The sequence below is a fragment of the Elephas maximus genome, chromosome 6 (genome assembly GCF_024166365.1).
Source record: "Elephas maximus indicus isolate mEleMax1 chromosome 6, mEleMax1 primary haplotype, whole genome shotgun sequence".
Taxonomy (NCBI): Eukaryota; Metazoa; Chordata; class Mammalia; order Proboscidea; family Elephantidae; genus Elephas; species Elephas maximus.
This window is the reverse complement of record NC_064824.1, coordinates 100,254,277-100,276,346: the sequence shown is the minus strand read 5'-3', so window position 1 is coordinate 100,276,346 and position 22,070 is coordinate 100,254,277. Positions and strand designations below refer to the sequence as shown.

Sequence of the window (22,070 nt, the reverse complement as noted above, 5' to 3'; positions counted from 1 at the left end):
AGAAGGAAATAACAAAGATCAGAGCAGAAATAACCAAAATAGAGAACAGAAAAACAATAGAACCAATAAAACCAGATGTTGGTTTTTTGAAAAGATCAATAAAATTGACAAACCTTTAGCTAGACTGAAAAAAAAAAGGAGAGAAGTTGAAAATAACTAAGATAAGAAATGGGGACATTAAAACTGACCCAATAGAAAGACATATTATAAAGCTGTAATAATTGTGACAGTATGGCACTGAAAAAAATGTTTTAAAATTACAGAACCAAGTTCAGAAACAGACATACACATGTACGAATATTTGAATTATGACAAGTGTTACTACAGAGCATTAGGAAATAGATGGCCTTTTCAGTGAATATCGCTGGTCAGTTCACAGCCATATAGAAAAAGCTGAAACTTGATCTCTTCATCTCACACACACACACACACACACACACACACACACACACACACGTCAATCCCAGGTGGACTGTACATCTAAATGTGAAAGACAAAATAATAAAGCCCTAGAAGATAATTTAAGAAAATATTTTTGAAAACCAAAGCTATTTCTTTTTTTTTTTTTAATTATGCCATAGGTGAAAGTTTATAAATTAGTTTCTCATTAAACAATACACAAATTGTTCTGTGACACTGGTTGCCAACCCTGTGATATGTCAACACTCTCCCCTTCTCCATCCTTGGTTCCCTGTTTCCATTTGGCCAGTTTCGCTGTCCCTTTCTGCCTTCTCATCTTTGCTTTTGGGCTGTTGTGTCCGTTTAGTCTCAAATACATGACTGAACTATGAAGCACTTTCCTCATGTGTGTTATTGACTGCCCTGTAGGCCTGTCTAATCTTTGGCTGAAGGGTGAACCTTGGGTGTGTCTTCAGTACTGAGTTAAAATGGTATCTGAGGGTCATACTCCCAAGGTCTCTCCAGTCTCTTTGAGACCAGCAAATGTGGGTTTTTTTTTTTGTGTATGATTTTGAATTTTATTCTACATTTTTCTTCCACTCTGGTTCAGGACCCTCTATCGTGATTCCTGTCAGAGCAGTCAGTGGTGGTAGCTGGGCACCATCTGGTTGTTCTAACTATTTCTTAAACAGGACTGAAAAAGAAGAAATATAATGAGAAAGATTGATAATTTGGGCTAGATTAAAATTAAGAACTTTTGTTGATCAAAAGACATCACTAAAGAGGCTGGGAGAAGATACCTGCAATACATACAGCCAATAAAGTGCATGTATCCAGAATATATTTAAAAAATTAATAAAAACATAAAGAATCCAAGAGAAAAATCGGTAACAGAATCAAACAGCTAGATCATGAAAGATGATATTCAAATGGCCAATAAACATGAATAGGATTGTGTTTCAAATGCCTATTAATATGTGTATTATTTGTCTCATCAGTTTTAGTATTTTCAAGACAATCATCTTTAAATAACTTTTATTGCCATGTTAAATAAGATTGTACCCAGCGAAAAAATCTGAGGTAGGCCGGGATTTACTACAGCTGAAACTGCATACTTTTTGAAACATAACATCTCTCTTTTGATAAGGTAATACCATCAATTAGGATCTGTGCTTTAAATCTGTCAAGTCATACAGGGAAATAAATAAAAGCATAAACTCAATTCAATAAATCTTTATTGAGCTCCCACAGGGTGCATGGATTTAGGATTGATAATGTACATAGAAAAGTGTTACTTTAACTAGCCCCTTTTTAAAAAAAAGCAAATTATAACTTCTCTATGTATTTCAAGTGAATCATTTGATGTGAGTGAGGCTCAGTTTGACATTACCGTAAGTATTAATAGAAGAAACAGGAAAGTATAAACGTTTTCCCTTCTACCAAACAGAGTTTGGTGCCAAGATAAACTAGCCTGTTGGTCTAACAATAGCTGATCATACAGGCTAGAGAACCTGGAAGAAAAAGATGTACTTGGAAGCACTGTCCTCCGAGGGCTCATTCCCCTGAAGGCAGCAAACTGCTGAAGAAATCAACTGGCTCAAAAGTTATACTGAAAAAAATCAAGAGAGGAGTTAGTCACAGCTTGGGAAAACAATTCAAGAATAGAAGACACTACATTAATAATTCTGAAGTTTCCCTGGAGTTGTGATAGCACTCTGAACTAAGCAAAGGAGCTATAAGCTCAGGCCCCTTTGGATGGAAGTGCTTTAAAATGATAAGATTCTCCAGTGCGCCAACTGTATTTTCAAGTATAATTCTGGTATTTGTACCTAACAATACAGAAGAAAAAGCAGCAAGGAGAAAATGTCAAGTATATAGGACGTAAAATGATTTGGCAGCCCTAGAATTCCCAGTTTGAGTCTTTTTCTTCAGGAAAAATACATTCTGGCTCGGTCCAAGGTAACACAGGAGGCACTGCTACTGATGGCTTGTTATAAACAGGAGGCAACAGTGAGAGTATTGAATCCTGGCTTTGTTCTTTCATCTGTTAAAGAAATTTAAAATAAGGCTACTGGTACATAAATTCAATACATTAGGTTTTTTTTGTTTGTTTTTGTAATAAATAATGTTTAAAGAAAATCATGTTAAAAGTGTTTAAAATTTTCTTTGGGTATTCTTCCTAAAGATGGCTTTGATTCTGGTCATCTGAAAACAGGAAGAGGTAAGAATCAAATAAAGTGATGTTTATCAGAATTATTTTGTCCTTTCACCATTTCTGACCAATACAGAAAAATCAAATGTTTTTAAAATTAATAAAAATATAATGAGGCTACAGTAACACATGATGACACTCCAGTTTGTTTTTGCTCATTTTGTTGCGTTGTTGTGCAGAATCGAAATATTGTAGGAAGTTAAAAATTGAGCTACCAGAAGAGTTGTTTTTAGCTTTATTTTGTAAGAAAGTTATTATTAAGAATCTTGGTAATCTGAAGGTCTCATTAAGTCAACGCAATTAAGTAATTATTTTATAGTATTTAAACACATCTAGACAACAGAAGATAGATTAGCTCACCTGTTTAAAGAATACATGGGACAATAAACTGCTTGCTGATGGTCTGAAATTTTAAAAAAAATTATAAAAGAATAGAACCACATATTAGAATGTAGATTTTAAGTGTAAAACTAAATTAGAAAATACAATTTATAGCTATAAAGCCCAATACTAAAACATTAAAAGGAAAAAGAATATTACACCAGGAAGCCCAATTCTCAGATTCAATCTTAACTAACGGGAAGAATTCATTCTAAAGGTATCCTTCAATTAATCCACACCCAAACATTTACTGGGCATTCATTAGACACTAAGAGGCTGAAAAAAGATAAATGAGACACACCTTGTTTTCAATAATGCTAACACTAATATATACTTATAATAATGATTTATATTATTATAGTTGCAGCAATTTACATTTTTATACTGCTTGGAAGTTTCCAAAATGTTTTAACATAATATAGTAATTATGTCTAGAAAGATTAAGTGACTTTTACAAGGTGACTTGGCTAGCAACTGGGATAACTGTGACTGGACCCAAGTTTTCTGACTTTGAATCAAGTGTTCTTCCTATCTCCTCATTGTCTCTACTTGCTTTTAGCTTTGATATTTTCTAGATTAGACTATCATTTTTTGACCAAAAGATTAATAAAAGATTTCAATTACTCTGGAAGGGCAATATCAGAAAGTTTCTATAAGATATACAACACATATGTTTTGTGTTGCTTAAAGGCAAAATATTACCTTTTCTCAGGATCTTGTTGCAAACAGAGTTGTACCAAGTTGAAGAAGGCAGGAGAGAAACTTTTTGAGGATGGCGTCTGCAGTCTGTCACTGTTCACTGTGCGAGTGCCACTGGACACAAGTACACTTTCTCCAATCCCAGAGTCTATACCTGATCGGGAATTTTTCATTCTGGATTCTGACTGAGGGAAAATACTGACATCCAATGGGCTATAAGGAGGACCTTTCAGTTTCTGTAACAGCATCTAAAACAAAGAATATTTTCCTTCAATGCCTTTTTGGCAAAATACTATAATCAACAACAAAGATCCTAATAGTATACAGCAGAAATTACCTGCAGTAAAAGAGATCTTCTGAAAGAAAATTAGTAGTTTAGGGATTTTAGTAGCTGTTATGGATTGTTGTGTCCTCCAAAAAGATATGCTAAAGTCATAAATCCTAGTACCCATGAATATGACCTTGTTTGGAAATAAGGTATTTGAAGATAGATCAGTTAACATGAGGTCACACTGGAGTAGGGTAGGTCATAATCCAATCTTAGTGCTGCCCTTACAAAAGAAGAGAATGGACACAGAAAGACAGACACAGGAGGGGAAAATGCCATGTGTCCTGTAGCTGCAAGCCAAGGAATGCCTGGAGTTACCAAAAGCTCAGAGAGAGGCATGGAAGATTCTCCCTCAAAGTCTTGGAAAGAATCAACACAGCCAATACCCTGATCTCAGGCTCCCACCCTCCAAAACTGTGAGATAATTAATTTCTGTTCTTAGAAACCACCCAGTTTGTGATATTTTGATACAGCAGCACTAGGAACTTAATACAGTAGCATTTACCTGAGTCCTGTGCATGTCCTGGAAAGGTACCCGCCCACTGGCTAATTCACATGCTGTAATCCCAACACTGTAAATATCTGACTTCACATTATATCCATGTAAATCCTGTAGAGATACACAATTAATTTGAAGTCCTTTAGTGTAAATACAATTTTTAAATGTGCTCTTTTAATAAATGAACAACAATGGGAAAAAAAAAAAAACCCTAAGAGACAAATTAAGATATATCTAATGTATGGTATATATTTTAAAAGTCCTATCAGGATATTTTTGACAAGAAAAAGGAAAATGTCTCACAGTAGGTTATACACCGATCTGAATATAAGGGCATGATTGTCCTTTAATGAAACTGAGAAGACACTTGAGACGCACAGACAACCCAATGTAACGGCCACATCTGACCTGTCTCAGTAGTTCTGGACTCAGCCACGGCTGCACTGATGTGCTGAACTGTGGGAAATCATACACAGCCCTATGCCTCTGTCCGTGCTTAACCAAACTATGCAGATGGGACAGGCCAGAGAGGGTCACTAGGCCATCACCAGAAATGAGGATATGGCTGGCTTTAATACTCCTAGAACAAAAAGAAACAATCCTAAATACTAGGAAATTGGCCAATGATGAAAGAATAAAACTCTAGTCAGAACAAACCTGTTATTCTCTTAGAAATTAAATATTCTTTATAAAATAGCAGTACACTGCTATATATATATGGGAAGCATTCAAGGAATTAAGAAATTCTTTCAGCTATTTAACATAGCATTAGAACAAGGAAAAATAAAACTGAAAGCTACATGTTTAGAATTGATAAGATTTTTCAAACAAGTAACAGAATCAAATTATTAATTATACTATTTTAGGATGCTGTTACAAAATACCTAAGGAGAAGTCTATAAAAGTTACTTAAATAATATTTGAAGCACGAGGTCATAATTTAAAGTTAAATGCAATGCTATCCAATAAAAGACAGCCTCTCTGAATAGCATCATTTATAAAGATATGTCTTATAAAAAATTTTTTCTTAGTCAAATAAATTATAAAAGAGCTTTGTTTATTTCATCTAAAACAATGAACCTGGAAACTAACAGGGTGCGGTGGCCAATAGTCTGGGAAAGTATAATAAAACCTCGATTAATTAGAGCACAATCTGTCGGAAATCCTCAGTTAACCAGAATGCTGTTGAAAACATCAACAAAAAGCTTTAAGAAGACTGAAACAAACAATAAGAAAACAAGCTTATCTAAAAGTAACTTAATTAAGAAGCAAAACAAGGTTTTGGTATATCTTAGAACAGCACTGTTTTTAACATTCAGCCAATTACTTCTGCATCTACAATTTGGTAACAAGACGATATTTAGTATAATAAGCTCAAGGTGCTGCAAAATATTTAAGAAATCAAAGAAAGGTTTAATTATAACGTGTACATACAAATATAATATAAACCTAAAGCAGATAAAGAAACTTTTTATTTGCTTACAAAAATTGGCTACCTAGGATCCCATTCCCTACAGTTTATACCCTGGGCAGGCTATGACATCTCTCATTAGGTTGAAGGTTGAGGGTAGGCACCCACCCCAGCACCCGGCACAGTGCTTGGCACAGAGGAGGTGCTCTGAATCTTCCTGGTGAATGAACATAAAACGTCAGCAACCACTGCACCTTCTGGCCTCTTCCTTCTTCAATCTTTGTTTCTGAGCGGGCTATCCTGCCTCTCTAACACTCAGCTGTGCCTTCCTAAAAATTCTCTAAAAGATTTCTTCTCTTAAAATTCTTTTATTTTGTAAAATACAAATAAGTAATTACCTGTGAATATAGCCATTTTGGTGCAGATAGTTCAACCCTGTCACTGCTCCAAAGAGGATGTTTCTTATTAAAGTTTCACTCATTCCTTCAGGAAAATAAGTCTTCAAGAGTTGACTTGCTGAACCTGAAAGAAACCCCTCAAATCTTTAGATGAACACTGAAAGTAATTTTGCTTCCAGCTATGCTTTAAATGTTCTTTTCAACCTACAAACACACACACACACACACCTGTTAATTTCTGGAGTCTAATTACTTTCTTACGCAAAGGTAATTTTCCTTCGAGAATCTTTAAAAAGATTTTTTCTAATGATTCCCTAGAGATTTTAAGAGTTATCAATTTTTCAATATGACTTAATACATAGTGTGTGTATTTTTAATTCAGAGTCAATTCGTAAAAACTGTCTTACAAATCAAAGCTCTAAAATCCATTCATTCGACACATTTAGTGAACCCCATTATGCGCAAAAAAATTTTTTTTTTTTTTTTTAATTTTGTGCTAGGTATTATGTGAGCACTGCGGATAGCAAAATGAAAAATACAAACATGATCCCAGCCCTCAAGAAGCTCAACTCCAGTGAGGGAAGATAGGCACAGATGCTTACAATGCCGTGAAATGACTTTACAATGCAATGAGGGAGACAGGCACAGACGTTTACAATGCCGTGAAATGACTTTACAATGCGGTGAGGGAGACAGGCACAGAGGCTTACAATGCCGTGAAACGACTTTACAATGCAGTGAGAGAGACTGGCACAGAGGCTTACAATGCAGTGAAATGACTTTACAATGCAGTGAGGGAGACAGGCACAGAGGCTTACAATGCAGTGAAATGACTTTACAATGCAGTGAGAGAGACTGGCACAGATGTTTATGATGCCGCGAAATGACTTTACAATGCAGTGAAAGAGAGACAAGAGACTGTGCACAGGAGGAAAACACTACTACTGCCTGAAAAATAATGGTAGCTCTCTACTGACAGAATAAGGAAACCAAGGGAGTAGAGACAGCTTGGGCAAAGGCACAGAATGCTTGGAGAAGCAGTGATGGTTTCACTGATCGTCATATACATTCTACGCTTTTGTGAAAAATAAAATTCAACATGATCCAGAAATAGAAATATGCCATGAAATCTAAAATTGGCCATTATATTTATAAATTAAAAGTAATAAACTATAAATTTAAGATCTCACCCACCCTTAGAATTACAGCATCCGTGCTAAACAATGAGTTATTTTATCTAAAACCAGTTTCCTTACCATAGGCCATAAATGGAGAAATAACCCAAAGCCAGCTGCCAACAGTGAAAACTGTCCAATAAGTTGTAACATTGGGGTGCCGGAACAAGTGGGATAGAATTAGTGATTTCTAGGATAGACACAGAAGAGACAAGGCATTTAAAAACAATCCTTTGTTTCCTTTATGATGAATAACAGTAGTAGTGATGGCTGGTACTCAGTGAGAGCTTATTAGTACTAAGCACTCTTCTTACTGCTTTCAGCCCTCTAAACCTCACAACCGCTACATGAAACATGAGATATTCTTATTCCCACGTTACAGAAGTGGAAGCTTAGAAATAAGTTAGAAAACTTGTCTAGGAGCATGGAGTTAATTAAGTGGAAGAGAGCTGTGAACTCAGTTTGATTCCAAAGGCCATGCTCTTAATAAGTATACTATGTTCTTACTATAGACAAATTTAAAAATACATAAAAATAAAAGATAAAGTTGTTTCTAACAGAGATGAACACAGTTATATCACAGAGAACCACTGTTAACATTTTGGTGTAGTTTTTTCCAGTCTTTTTTCCTGTGCATATGTATGTGCACATACAAATATTTACAAAATTGGACAATGTTGAAACAATATCCTTTCCCTCTTTATATCAAAAAGGATTAGTGGCACTAAAAATGGTATTATAATATTCTTGAAATGCGATTCTGGTAAAATTTATCAATTTAATTTTGTTTAATTGGATGAAAAACAAAATGTTTGCTTTTGTTTTTTCTACTTTTCCTATATGATTATTTGTGACTGGACTGACTGACTAGTAGTGTTGTGAATATCCAGACTAGCGTTCTGGTATGGTATTCATTTGAAGGAATTAATACTCATTACTGTAGAGTCAATTCTGACTCATAGTGACCCTATAGGACAAAGAACTTCCCTGTAGGGTCTCCAACGCTGTAAATCTTTACAGAAGCAGATTGCCACATCTTTCTCCTGTGGAGCAGCTGGCGGGTTCAAACTGCTAACCTTTCAGTTAGCAGCCGAGTGCTTTAACCACTGTACCACCAGGGCTCCTTAAAGGAATTAATAGTAACTATTAATTCCTAGTTTATTAATTCCTTATTAATAGTAGTTACTAACAGGCACCTAAAATTTGAACACATTTGTCTTTTCATGTAATAGATTTGGCTTCCAAGTATTCTTTCCAATTCTACAGCTGCATGTTAATTAGGAAGAAGAAATTTACCTTTTGCTAACAGAAAGAAGCATTACAAATTTGGGTAAAAAGTTTTTAGAGATGTAGTTTCTTCAAATAGATGTTACATTAAATGTATTTTTTTTTTTTTTTTGTATTGTTACCTGTAAAGCTTTTAGGCGTTCATCAGTGCAGTTTTCCAGATTTGTAATTTTTACAGTCACCAACATTCCTGTAGGAGTGTGCCTTGCAAGGTGGACAGAAGTCAAGTTGTCAAATCCTCTTCCTGTAACCAGACATAAAACTCATGTTAGCAAGCATAAAAGAAAATAATGAGAATTTAGACTTGATCAAAATAAAAAACTTCTGCTCTTCAAATGACACTGTTAAAATGAAAATGCAGGCCACTGGTTGGGAGAAAGCATTCACAATACATATGACAAAACACTTCTATACAAAACATATAAAGAACTCTTAACTCTATAATAAGATGACAAACATTTCAGTTAAAAAAATTAGGCAGAAGATTGAATATAAAAAAAAAAATTATACAATCACAAAAAAAGATAGCCACTAAGCACATGGAAAGATGTTCAACACAGAGAAATACAAGCGAAAACCACAATGAGACACCACTACACCCCTATTTTAATGACTAAAACTTGATAAACAAATTGTGATATACTCAAACAATGGAATGCTATTCAGCAAACCCCTACCCTGCTCCCAGTTCCGGTAACCACTGATCTGACTTTTGTCCCTTGAGCTTTGCCTGTGTCACATAAACACAATTATAAAGAATGGAGCCTTTTGTGTCTGGCCTCTTTTACTGAGCCTAACGCTTTTGAGATTCATCTATGTTGTTGTATGTATCAGTAGTTAGTTTCTTTTTATTGCTGAATAGTAACCCATTGTTTGGATATAAAACCTGTTGCCATCAAGTTGATTCTGACTCATAATGGCCATATAGGAGTCGGATTCCGAGTCACACTCACCCTCTAGGACAGAGTAGAACTGCCCCACAGGGTTTCCAAGGAGCGGCTGATGGATTCCAACTGCCAACCTTTGGGTTAGCAGCTGAGCTCTTAACCCCTGTGCCGCCAGGGCTCCTGTATGGATATACCGCAACTTAATTATCCATTCACAAGTTGATGGACACTTAGGTTTTTTCTGGTTTTTGGTGACTATCAACAAAGCCACAAGAAACATTCCTGTACAGGTCTTTATGCAGACATATGTTTTCATATCTCTTGGCAAAACCGAAGAGATAAGATTACTTGGTCATATGGTAAATACATATTTAACCTTATAAGAAGTTGCTAAACTGTTTTCGAAAGTGACTCAACCATTTTGTATTCCTACAGGAAACGTGAGAGAGCTATAGTTGCTCGATACACTCACCAGCATTTGGTATTGTCACTTTTTTAAAATTTGAAACATCTACTCTAGAGTGGCATCAATTAATAGCCCAGCCCACTGCCAATAGGTACCTAATAAATAAGCCCTGGTGGCACAGTGGTTAAGAGATTAGCTGCTAACCAACAGGGGTAGTCCTACTCTGTCCTACATTGTCGCTATGAGTCAGAACTGACTTGATGGCAACTTTTTTTTTCTTAATGTTAGTTGTTTCCACAGTCACCAAATTATGTCAGTTTTATCTTTGAAATGAAATTAATTTTAAATTCACCCCATCCTCTCCAATGTCACCACCACTGCCTTAGGCAGTGGGGGGCAGGAAGAAAGAATCTGAACTTCTAAACACATCAAAAGAAGCCCTTCACAGCCTGCCTTCCCACCACTGCCTACTTTCTTCTTGCTCCCGCCTCTACTCATAGGAACTACGTGATATTCCTCCACTAAGCAGCCTTCCTCAGTCATTTACTGAAGTAAACTTTTTTTTTTTTGGATTGGTATTATCTGAACCTCCTTTCCAAGTTTGAGGAATTTAGCACCATATGGTATTTTAGAAATGGCCGGATTCTTGTTCTCCCTGACCCTGGCATGTGACCTAAGCTTGGCCACAGGAGGATGAAGTGAGTGACATAAAGCAGCAAGGTCGGTCAGAACTCACTGCAGTGGGGTCCAGTGTCTGATGGTGGAAGTACTCTCCTAGGTAGTACCCTTACCTAGACTGCTCCTATGTTATGGCCCTGGCTATGGTTCTAGTCACTCCATTCCATTTCATTTCTTCCAAGTCTATTTTTCTAGCCAATTATTCGGTGAGTTAGCAATATTGTTCATAAAATTTCTTTTCTGCTTAAGTTAGCCAGGATTGGTATCTGTTGTTTATACTGACTAGAACATCTGGTAGACTTTTCCTCATTCTTCAAAATCCATCTTCTTCTTGCCATCTTTCCTAACTTCCAGAGGTGTCTGGTTGGATGCTCCATCTTCTCTGTTCCCATAAAACTTAGCACACATCTCTGCTACCGTACTCACTAGTGTATAACAAAGCTATCTTACTCATTCACTTTCCCTGAGAAGATACGAGCTCTATAGGTGTTTTACACACCTTTATATCTTTAGCACTTAGCATAGTATCTGGTTCGTAGTATTTAGTACATGTTTCTGAGTATTCAGAGCAAATGTTTCTTATAAAACTCAGTAACTTATATGTAGTTATAATCAATAATCCATTCTGTTCCAAGCTGAGAAAGGTTTCTACTACAAATAAGGTTTTAGTTAGTCTTTAAGTTAAAAAGAAAGTGATTTGATTAAAGGACCATGACTTGAAAAGATTCATATGATTGATTTTAATTCTTACTCAGTATAAATTATATCAATAAAATTAGAATATGCCCACACACACAAAAAAACACCCTACAGATAACGAATATTTATAGATTATTTAGTATCTTCCTTCTCTAAAATACTTCTTGGGAAAGTAAAAATTTGAGACAGTAATCTTGAGAAACATCTAGGCTACTATTTTAGGACAGACACAAATTAATGGGTCCATTTGACTGACACAGTTAACATTTAGTTTTATGCTGCAGGTGACAAGAAAAATATACCTGCTTATAAAATGATCTTTTTGTCATCAATTTCTAATAATGAAGGTCCAATTTATGTTAATTCCAGGATGATTACCTATTTCCACTTGAAGTTCATAGTGAGAAACATTAGTGGAATTTATCACTTCACTGGCTCCAGCAGACAGAGGTAACTGGGAGAGGGTTGGCTCATCAACCTGCAGTTTTTTAAAAGATGAATACAAGATAGGTATAAACTTTTTTGGTTCCCCAATTTTGTCCCCCATCCTGCCCCATACACAATACTGATACTGTATTTTCAAACACATACATGCTCATTAGAAAGGCATTAAAAGATAGCTTCCAAGACTGTTTTAAGATCCAAAAGGAGTTTATTGTTAATGATTGATGTTAGAAAGTTATTAGCCCATAAAGGGGAAAAGGACAAGAAAAGCAGATTTATAGGTAACAAGGAAGACTTCCCAGTGCAATTTCCAGTAAGCATATTTAGGAGGAGCTCAGAATGGCTGGTAAAATTCATCAGGGTATGTGATAAATATATCAAGGAAAGAGCTTCAGGGATCTGTGAGGAATACTCTATGCTTGTGCTCTTGGTTAAAGTAGTTGCCAGCTATATCCATTACACATACAAGGTACCTGCTCTGCTTATGGAGGTGTTAAAATTTAAGGAACAATACGCTGCAGCATATTAAAATTGCTGAAGAAATTTTCCACAAGATGAAATAAATCAGAAGGGAGGTCAGAAAGAAAGAGGATTCTAAAAATGTTAAGGTGCAGGAAAATACTAACAAGAATATAGTGGCAATGAATTAAGACACACACACGAGAAAGAAGAGGCCTAAACCACTGGGAATATGATAGCCATGAAGAGCTCACAAAGGACACCAGTGCCCCAAAGGGCACTTAGGAGCTTTTACAGGCACCAACAGGTGGCAGGAATCTTGTTACTGCCTCCAAGGTGGGGAGAAGGAAGAGCGGGAAAAAATTACATTACTATGTGCTAGGAATTGTGCTAATTACTTTTCACATCCTTGATCACTTTTAATTAGGAGAAAGAGATGGAGTTTTAAACAGTGAAGGAAAGATTACATGTTCCATAAACTTTTAAGATAGTAATCTTGAGCCCCTGGTAAAGATCCTGAAGGAGAATTTTGTTCAAGAGTGATGAAAGATTATAAAAAGTAATTATACAATTGGATATAACCCCAATGAAGAAAGAAAAGAAAAATCTAAGTACATCAACTTAGTTTCTTTAGAACAGGTAGTCTTCAGACAAACTCAGGCTTAAAGAATGTTTTAAGAGATGGAAAGAAGAACACTGGCCACACACTGTCCATGGAGAGGGAACCTAACCTTTGAAGCTTTAACTTTTGTAGCTTGGTTGAAGAGAACACCCCCTGGGTGGAGAAATACCCATGAGGCCTTCCCAGATATATGTCTTTAAACTTTAATTTATTTGTATTCCTCTGTTTTGATTTCATGATCAGCAAGTAGGTGGTCATTTGATGCCCACAAAGGTCTGCTTACAAAAAAAGAAAAGTACCATGATGCGAGTTTCAAGTACTTTGTTACCTGGCATTAGTTCTTCATTATAAATTAAACTGCTTCTAATAAGGATTTGGTTTCCCATGGAACTTTACTGTAAGGAAAGAATGGATTCATGATGCACTTTAAGAAAACTGTATCTATAACACTGTGGGTTTATGTATCACTCTAATGAGCTTGGTTAATATGGATCTTGTGCTGAGACATGGATTCACTTTGAGTTTGCTGACAAAATCCAGTTTCTGATCCTGAGAGTCTGAGGAACAGAAATTGAATCCTGGTTCCATAACCAAGGCAGTAAATGGCACCGTGTGAAGTGCTTTTGGAGAGATCCGGTTGGGCTTTAACTTGTGGTGAAAAATACCCTTCTACACTATTATTTGCTGTGACAGAGCTCTTTCTCCTATTTGAGCTCTACAACCCTCAGAAATATTGTAGAGAACATTCCTGCATGGGTTGGAAATAGGACTAGATGGCCTTTAGGGAATTACCACAATGCCAAAAATATATTATTTAAAGGCAGCAGCTGAACTCAAGCATTGCAGTCTATAAAGGTTAATTATAGAAAATGGGCTTTTCTGCAGTTAGAGGGGTTTCCAAAGTTATAACCCTTTAACCCACTGCCGTAGAGTCTATTCTGACTCATAGCGACCCTACAGGACAGGGTAGAAATGCCCCATGGGGTTCCCGAGGCTTTTCCGAATATCTTTAATGGAAGCAGACTGCTTTCTCCTGTACAGGGCCTGGTGGGTTTGAACCACTAACCTTTTGGTCAGCAGCCAAGTGCTACCAGGGCTCCTTCAAGTTTTTAGCCACTGTGCCACCAGGGCTCCTCAAAAGTCATAGGAGACACAAATCATTTGAAAGCCAGAAATGTCCTCCAAGGATGACACTTTAATACAAAATTTAATCCTGTCTATAGGGTCCAGGCCAATGGAGAACTACAAGTTGTCCAAATAAAAGACAACAAATGGTGTTATTAAGCATGGCTCAGGGAGAGCCAAGGAAAGTTTCTCCACTCACCGGAAGCCAGTCTCCAGCCTGGTGTCAACTTACATTATACAACATCTCCGATTTATTTCTCCACAAGAGACTTCAGACAGGTTATAATTTTGCTTCCCACATTTAAGATTCTAGTCTAATTCCAATGACAGACAGAGGTGGGAAATTTAGCTGCTTAAAATATAAAATGGCTCTAACATGGAGGTTTGAAAGATTCACATAGCACCTACAGAAGTTTCTCAAGTTCTAGGCCTCTCTCTTGCTAACAGCACAGGGACAACAACAAACGTGTCTCTGAATGCTACCTCAACCTGAAGCGTAGTACTTGAATGAAAACTAGGGTTGGATACTACATCCTATCATACAGAAGGACAGATGACTAGAAGACTCCAGAGTATTAGTGAATGAAAACTAAAATGACACATATAAAGACAACTGAAGGCAGAACCAGGATAAGTTACATACAGGATTAATTGGGTTTATTTTATAGCAAATAAGCATTTTCAAGGCAGGCTCCATTTTGTAGTATAAAGCAAGGATTAAGGGGTGGGGGCAGGAATATCCTAGAGAAAGAAATAGATTCCTAAGCATGTTCCTTTAAAAATTATTTAATAATGACTATGTATCAGAGATTGCCCAAAGGAGATAAAGATGAATAAGGCAGGATGCCTGCTTTCATTAGGATCACGTTATAGTGGAAAGACATATACACCATTGTGAGATAATACGGTAACTGCCCTTTTACAGGAATGTCTAAGGTAAGTGGGAGCATAATGAAATAAAAGCTGCAAGAGGAAAGGCTTCAGAGATGTGATATGCAAGCCAACTCATTATGGGTGAAGAAGAATTTACGAGACAGAAGGAGAAAAGTATTTCAAGCAAGACAGAATATTATGTGCCCAGGGTCAGTGGCGAGAAATGAAGCTCAAAAGTTAGATTCCACACAATTTGACGGCAACTGACAACAATATACCATGCCAAGAAGTTCAGACTTTATCCCACAGGCTTTAGGAAGCCAATGGAAGTTTTGAAGTTGGAAAGGGACGTAACCAGACTTATACTGATAGCAGGGATGAAAACTGATCTGAGTGGTAGGGAAAGGCTGCAGTGTGTTTAGAAGATTAGAGGCAATAAATCTACCTGCAGAAGTCCAGGTGAGAGATGATGAGGCTTGAGTTGTAGCAGGGTCATGTGAAGGAAGACATGGACTTAAGGGCATTTCAGAGACAGACTCATAAGTCTTGGTGTATAGCTAAATGTAGAGGCAGAAGCAGAGTGAGGGTAGCTCCCAAATGTATATTTGGGGTGACTTAGTTTTTTTTTTTTTTTTTTTAGTAGATGAGTTTTCATTACCTACAGCATGAATACAATGGGCTGGTGAGATTTAAAAGAAGATTTAAGTTTTAATCAAACTGAATGGAAATGCCTTTGAAAAATCCAAATGAGAGGTATTCCAGACATGTCTGGTGCCCAGGAAGGAGTCTGAGGATACAAGTAAAATTTGATAATCATCAATCCGGCTTGCTCCCAGGGCTCCTGCATAGCCAGAAGGAAACCTGGGAAAGCTACAGGACGATCTGAAATTTGTGCAACTAAAGCCATAGGAATAGGTGAAACTACTTAGGGAGAGCTGATTTAGGCAGAAAAGAAGAGGCCAATTGCAGAATCTTAGTGAACAGCAGGAGTACAGAAAGAAGAACAGTAAATGACACTATACAGAAAAAGAGATTAGGAGAAACAGGAGTGAATGGTATTGCAGAAGGCAAAGGAGGAACAGTAATTGTAGTGAACCATTTTCTTACCAAGTATTGATGGATACTGGTTTCAGACTGTTTTTCAGGTCTGAGTGATTCAACTCGTGTTCGTGAAGTACAAAAACAATCCTGGGAATTTAGAAATGCACTAAGTAAGTGAAGAATAAGTCACAAGGTAAATATGGGTGGTGCATGGATACAAAAAGATCTGTTAACTGGGGTCGGGAACAGAGAGAAAGGGCAGCATACAGGTACCTAGAACTGAAGCCAGAATCCATGCAGTGGAGGTACTCCACATGGGGCAGAAGGGAGAAGGGGCTGCGTGTGCAGAAGACAAACTTCTCATCCGTTAATAGTTTTACTTGGTGCTATCTCTGATCCTTGCCCTCTCTTCTTTACAAGTCACATCAATTCATTTTTACTGCTCATGTTAATTTTTAACTCTCTCATCATCTGTGAAGTTTTCTTCTGAATATTTAACAAATATTTTGCTTGTACTCATTATAATCATTTTTATTTTGATTCTCAGATTTTTTTCTTCTTAAGTGTAGGAACCATTTTTGTCTACATTAAACCACATATTGAGTATATTTGGAACCAATTTTGTTTCTTAAGGTGATAAACATTTCTAACTCCAACTCAAAGCAAATTAAAAGAAAGAGACATATTTCCATGACCACAACTTAAAATTTCCTGCACTATGACCCGTGGTCCTATTATAGCATATTGCCAATATACAAATGTAACATTTACATGTGATTTATCACATCTTCAAGTAGTAGAGCCAAGCTTGCCTTATACTATTTAGGAAGAAAACGGATGTCAAAAGTATAAACAAATTCTATGAAAGAACTTTTATAATAAATTATTTTCAAGTATCTCATGAACAGTCATTTTTATATGAACATTAATGTACTAATATCAAACGAGTCTCTTAAAGTAAGTCCATCAATATGCCTACCTGACAACCCTTTATGGTCAGTTACTTAGAAGTCAAACTTTTCTTTTAAAATATGCCAAAATTTCTCACTAATCAAACTTCTCACTTTCTCAGTCTCTATCACTGATAGTTTAAGTTGGACTCTCACAACTTGTATACGTTATCAGTCTACCACAATAATTTGGTATATATTTCTATTGTTTTACATAAAACTCACCCTGAAGGACAGAAGCTAACAATGTCAAGGCAGCTGTAGAACAGACTCCTTTGCAAAGTTTTACTGGTTTATCTAGGGTAACATTCACAATAAAACAGTTTTTGAAATAGCTAAAGATACTTATTGCTGCTTTTTAATTGAAAATAACTACGAGTTATGTTACCTACATATTTGGTATTTATCAATTCTTTGCAACATTTACCCCGAATTTTTATTTGATTTAAAGTGAACACCATGGATATAATGTAAACAGCAAACAAGCTGGCATCTATACATCTTATTACACATTGATTCAAATGTTTTTTGGTGGTTGTTAAGTTAAGGGGCTTATTTTTAACACAATTTTGCTTGCCTTTACTCAGACGAAGATTTGTAAAAGGAATTTTTGGAAGATTTAAAGAAGAAGGCATAGCTAACTGGATGGGGGAGGCATATCTAGGTACATCACATGTCTGAGAAAAAAGGGATAAAGGAAAAGAATAATGAGTATGTCAGAAAGGTAGAGGAGAAGCTCTTTTTGAAAGAGACATCTCAATAAGAGTTTAATTTACTTCTCAAGGCCAGAAGTCATTGAGGTCAAAACAACTCATAAGAATATCCAATCAGAACATGCCTTTTGTATGATTCTGCACTAATATTTAACTACTCTAATGACACAAAATTAGATCCATGTTAACAAAAAACTTACCAAAAGAGACATTGAATCGCTTTAGTTCATAGAAAGTGACAAAAATACACCTATTCCACAGTAGATTTTTGTTTTATTTTCCTTTCCAGATGCAGAAATACCCCCTCTAAAAAACAAAATCAAAATAATGCTCAGATTTACATAAAAGTTTCTTGAAGAACTATTTGCCATAAACAACCTGTTGCTGACTCAGGGTGAGCCCATGTGTGTCAGAGCAGAACTGTGCTCCATACAATTTTCAATGGCTGATTTTTTGAAAGTAGATCACCAGGCCTTTCCTCCAAGGTGCCTCTGGGTGAACTCAAACCGCCAATTTTCAGGTTAGCAGCTGAGCGTGTTAACCATTTGCCCCACTTACCCACTTGATATTTAGGCAGCTATCCCTTGACACAAGGACTGACACAATTCCTGCTAAGTGTTTTCAAAGAGCATTTCTGTTAACTGAACACTATTTGGATCTGACAACATAACAGAAGAGCAGCGTGAAGTTGAAGGGAGGCTTTGAATGCTTCCAAAGTCTCAATATACTTGCATTTCTCCTTCCCCATCTTGTCTGTACTACTATTTTAAAAGAACCCTAGGCAAATGTGAAAGGAATATAGGAAAGCAATGTTCGACCCAATTTGATACAAATGGTATCACTTGTAAGTGTACCTCAAGACTTCCAGGGGTTCTACCTATAAAGTAAACTTCAAGAAGTTCCAAAGCTCCCTGGTCTGATTAATTATCTTTTAAATTATTTGGAATCTCTGACCAGCAAATTTGGAAACACATCATATCATGTTTAGAAAAATGATAAATGCAACTTTTTTTGTTTTCATGTGAAGAAATATTCTGTATGCTGAATATTTTTCATGTTATAATTCAAATTCTCAATTCTATTCTTGGAATTTGTTAACAGATATGCAAAATAACTCATGTTCACCTTTTTTTAATAGAGTAATAATCTCAAAAGGTTTAAAACTGTAATTTCTTCAGATGCTTCTATATTGCTTCAGAAACCAAAAACACCACCAGAAGTTTCCATATCTTTCCTAACAGAAAGGGTGGCAATGTTCTAAATTTGCTAGAGCTGGATGTTCTCTTCCACTTAACCAATATCACCTCATTCATCTAAACTGTGCTTCATTATTTTATTTTAATAAACTCTCCAAATTTGATCATGGTATCTGCAAATATGTGAGTAAAACAAAAAAGAAAAAAATTTTATAAACGATAGATATTAATTATAGAGCAATATCCAATTTTTTTTCTGAGGAAAGATGTGTATTCAGGATGTTCACTACAAATCAGAGGTAGAAAATGGGATGACGAGGGACCTGAAAGGTTGAGTATTCTGTCATTTGCCATTCATTATCATCAATTTAAGGTACTGGGGTCTGCAGTGCTACAAAAAGGGGAAAAATAATATTTGCCCTGTCCCTCTCCCAGGGTGGTTGAGATCAAATGAAAACCACTTCAAAGTGCTCCTAAAGACTAAACATTGTATCAATAGAAGAGCTTGACAGGAGGTCCTGAAAGATACACTCAAATATTATGAGTGGCAGTGCAAAATGGTAAAATTCATTTGGTGAGCAAGTTGGCAATGTTTCAATAACCATAAAAATATTCATATCTTTCGATCTGGTAAAATTCTAGTAATCTATACACCCACAGAAAGTCATTACATTGCTATCTGTATTCATTCCACAGGTGTTTACTGAGCACCTAGCATGGACCAGGCACTGTGCTGCACACTGGGGGCCCCCCGCTTGTGATCAGGACAGACTGAGGCCCTGCCCTCTTGTAGCTTACCTTCCCACCAACACACAGGTTAGGGATGTCACTATTAACTGAATTTTCTGGTTATCACAGTTTTGTATCTTGCTTTTTCTCACTTGGTAAGTTCTTCCTCACAGAAAAAAAAAAAACTTCAAACTCCATTACATTAGGAAAACGCACAAGAAACAGACACAATCTGTGAGGCTTGTTTGTACTAAAGGGCTTGTTCCAATGGGATGGTTTAATCCCAGAGGTTTTTGCACTCAATACGCCAAAATGATTAAGGGATAATTTCACAAGACGTTTTGAGGTCAAGGCAGCAGCTATGCCTGTTAATACAGTGCTGCACAGGGGCTTGCTGTCATTTTTCTCCTTCAAGCTCTCGCACTATGTACGAATATAAATCCTTTTCAAAAAAATCATACCTAACAGATCTGTATTTCTACATGTGTTCACAAGTACATCAGTGTGGTCCCTTGCCCTTGTATCTAAAAAGCTAATTATGACAAGCCAATTTAATTTGTCCCATAACGGAATGGTTTGTCCGAAGGCTTTAATCCCATAGGTTAACACATTCTGTGGACACCAAACGGTGCATCTATTTACAAAAGTCGGGTTTTGAGTTAATTTAAGCATACGAAAGAGACCATTGTTATAGAAATGCAAAATAACTATTTAATCCCCTTCGTTGAACTTTAAAATTGCAGTAACTTCCAAAGTGATCTTGGGAACCCGTAAAATCAACAAAAACTATAGCGACACACAGCTCGGTAAAAATTTTCAAACTTGGTATCGTGACTCACGCTTTCAACAAGTATTTACTGAGCGCCTACAGGGTGCCTGGCGCTGTGTGACAAATCCTGATCAAGTTTTGAGGAAAAAGGTACTTGACACAAACCCACGAGGGAGAAAAGGCAAAGCTAAGGCTAAATACCGAAAACAGAATGACGCTTGAGCGTCTAATTTTGTAAGAAGGTTCCTTTCTAGTCCGGCTTTTGGAGGACGCTGCTGCGAACTCACAGACGGTGGCAAGAGATACAGAGCCAGGGCCAGGAAGTTTCTTCTGCTTGGGAACTCCGCCAGGCCACGAGCGCCGCCAAAGGTTAGAGCTGGGGGCACAGGCGCCACCGGCCGCTCCGGCCCGCGCACCTGGCGCAGGCGACCCTCGCAGGCACCGCCCACCCGGCACGCAGGTGCCACCACCACCCGGCCGGGCTTGGGGGTGGCCGACGGGGCTCCCGGCAGATCCGGAGATGCGCGGGGCGCAGGGGCGTTCGCCCCGCGGGGCGGGACTGCTGGCTGGGCTCCGCGGCCACCCGGCCTCGGGCTCGAGGCGGGGCGGCGAATTCTGGCCTCGGGCTGCTCGGGACGCGTGCGGACCGAGCCGCGCTCCCTCCCTTCCCCGACCGGCCTCCGGACCTTCCCCGCCCCGAATCGGCCTCCCCTCATTACCCTGGCGGCGACCACAGCCAGCGACTCTCTTCAGGAGGCCTGCGGCGCGGGGCCGGGGTGGTCGCGGGACCCCAGGAACCTGGAATCCCGGCCCGCGGAGGGGCCAGGCTAGTGTCCGAGGCCCGTTCCCTCGTGAGCCTGGGGGCGCAGGAGGTCGGGCACGACAGCGACAGGGGCCGTCGGCCTGGAACTCTGCCCCTGCCCCAGGCAACCCGCGGGGACGGGATTCGCCCCACCCCGGCCCCGGGTCGCGGCCCCGCCTCCCACCTCAGAGTCCGGCCACGAGGGGGCGGGGCCCTCGAGCCGGGGAGCGGGGTAGAGGGGCGGACGAAACTACTCCGGGCGGTGAGGGGGCGGGGCGGACAGGAGACTACAATTCCCGGCAGGCCGTGTGCTGGCGCCGTGGAGGCTGCTGGGAGAATGGGTCCCATTAACGTTTCCCTAATTGTGTGGGGGGTGCTATTGACAGGGCGTCGCTGCAGAACCCAAGTCGCTGAATGATGATGTTGTGAAGTCACCCGCCAGCCCCTGCCGCGCCCGGGCGGTTACTGGCAGCGGCGGCAGCGGCGGCGGCAGCTGCGGCTGCTGCTCTCAAGCTGCCGCCGCTTTAGGAACTTCTTCCTGAGGCAGCGCAGGCAGAGGACGGAGGAGCTGGAGTCACTCCCGTGAGTAGTTTTCTAGCGCACGACCCGAACTTGCCCTTGCCAACTTCCCTTGAGGGCCGAGGACCCTCCCTGTCCCGCACCGCTCTGCTCCTCGGAGGTCACGCGCGGAGACTGAGGCAGGAGGCAGGGTACGGAAGAGCTGAATCCTTCCCCGCGTCGCGGTGGGGAAGTGGGTCGTTTCCCAAGTGTGGGTGGGAGCAATGATGGGCTGTGGCCTCCGGGTTCACCTGGCTGCACCCCGGAAGATTGGCAGCCGCTCATCCTCCGCCGGACGGCATCCATCTGGAGCTCCACCCTTGAGCGATG

At 38.6% G+C, this 22,070-nt stretch overlaps 2 protein-coding genes across 7 annotated transcripts in view; one reads left to right on the top strand and one right to left on the bottom strand.

Annotated features, from left to right (window-relative positions):
* Positions 1-226: 226 nt before the first annotated feature.
* On the bottom strand, positions 227-21,393 carry STRADB (STE20 related adaptor beta). 5 transcript variants are annotated; one of them, XM_049887851.1, is made up of 12 exons: positions 21,100-21,393; positions 17,887-17,992; positions 16,090-16,170; positions 11,838-11,937; positions 8,912-9,033; positions 7,584-7,692; positions 6,328-6,451; positions 4,927-5,098; positions 4,525-4,629; positions 3,695-3,939; positions 2,972-3,014; positions 227-1,093 (listed from the first exon to the last, which is right to left on the bottom strand). In XM_049887851.1, exons 2-12 carry the CDS (start codon positions 17,896-17,898, stop codon positions 1,073-1,075), a joined length of 1,134 nt encoding a protein of 377 aa, XP_049743808.1. In that variant the 5' UTR covers positions 17,899-17,992; positions 21,100-21,393; the 3' UTR covers positions 227-1,072. The 5 variants fall into 5 exon arrangements, with proteins under 5 accessions (XP_049743808.1, XP_049743811.1, XP_049743810.1 ...); XM_049887853.1 differs by lacking the exon at positions 227-1,093 and adding an exon at positions 1,329-2,008 and having other exon boundaries at positions 21,100-21,392; XM_049887849.1 differs by lacking the exon at positions 227-1,093 and adding an exon at positions 1,330-2,443.
* Positions 21,394-21,510: 117 nt separating this feature from the next.
* The window catches only part of TRAK2 (trafficking kinesin protein 2), a 69,662-nt gene continuing 69,102 nt past the window's right edge, over positions 21,511-22,070 (top strand). Inside the window, exon 1 of one of the 2 annotated variants that reach the window (XM_049887847.1) lies at positions 21,511-21,764. The gene's annotated coding sequence lies outside the window, so the exon portion shown is untranslated. Of the gene's footprint in view, positions 21,765-21,789; positions 21,893-22,070 lie in introns of those variants that run through there. The other variant, XM_049887848.1, reaches the window with a different exon arrangement.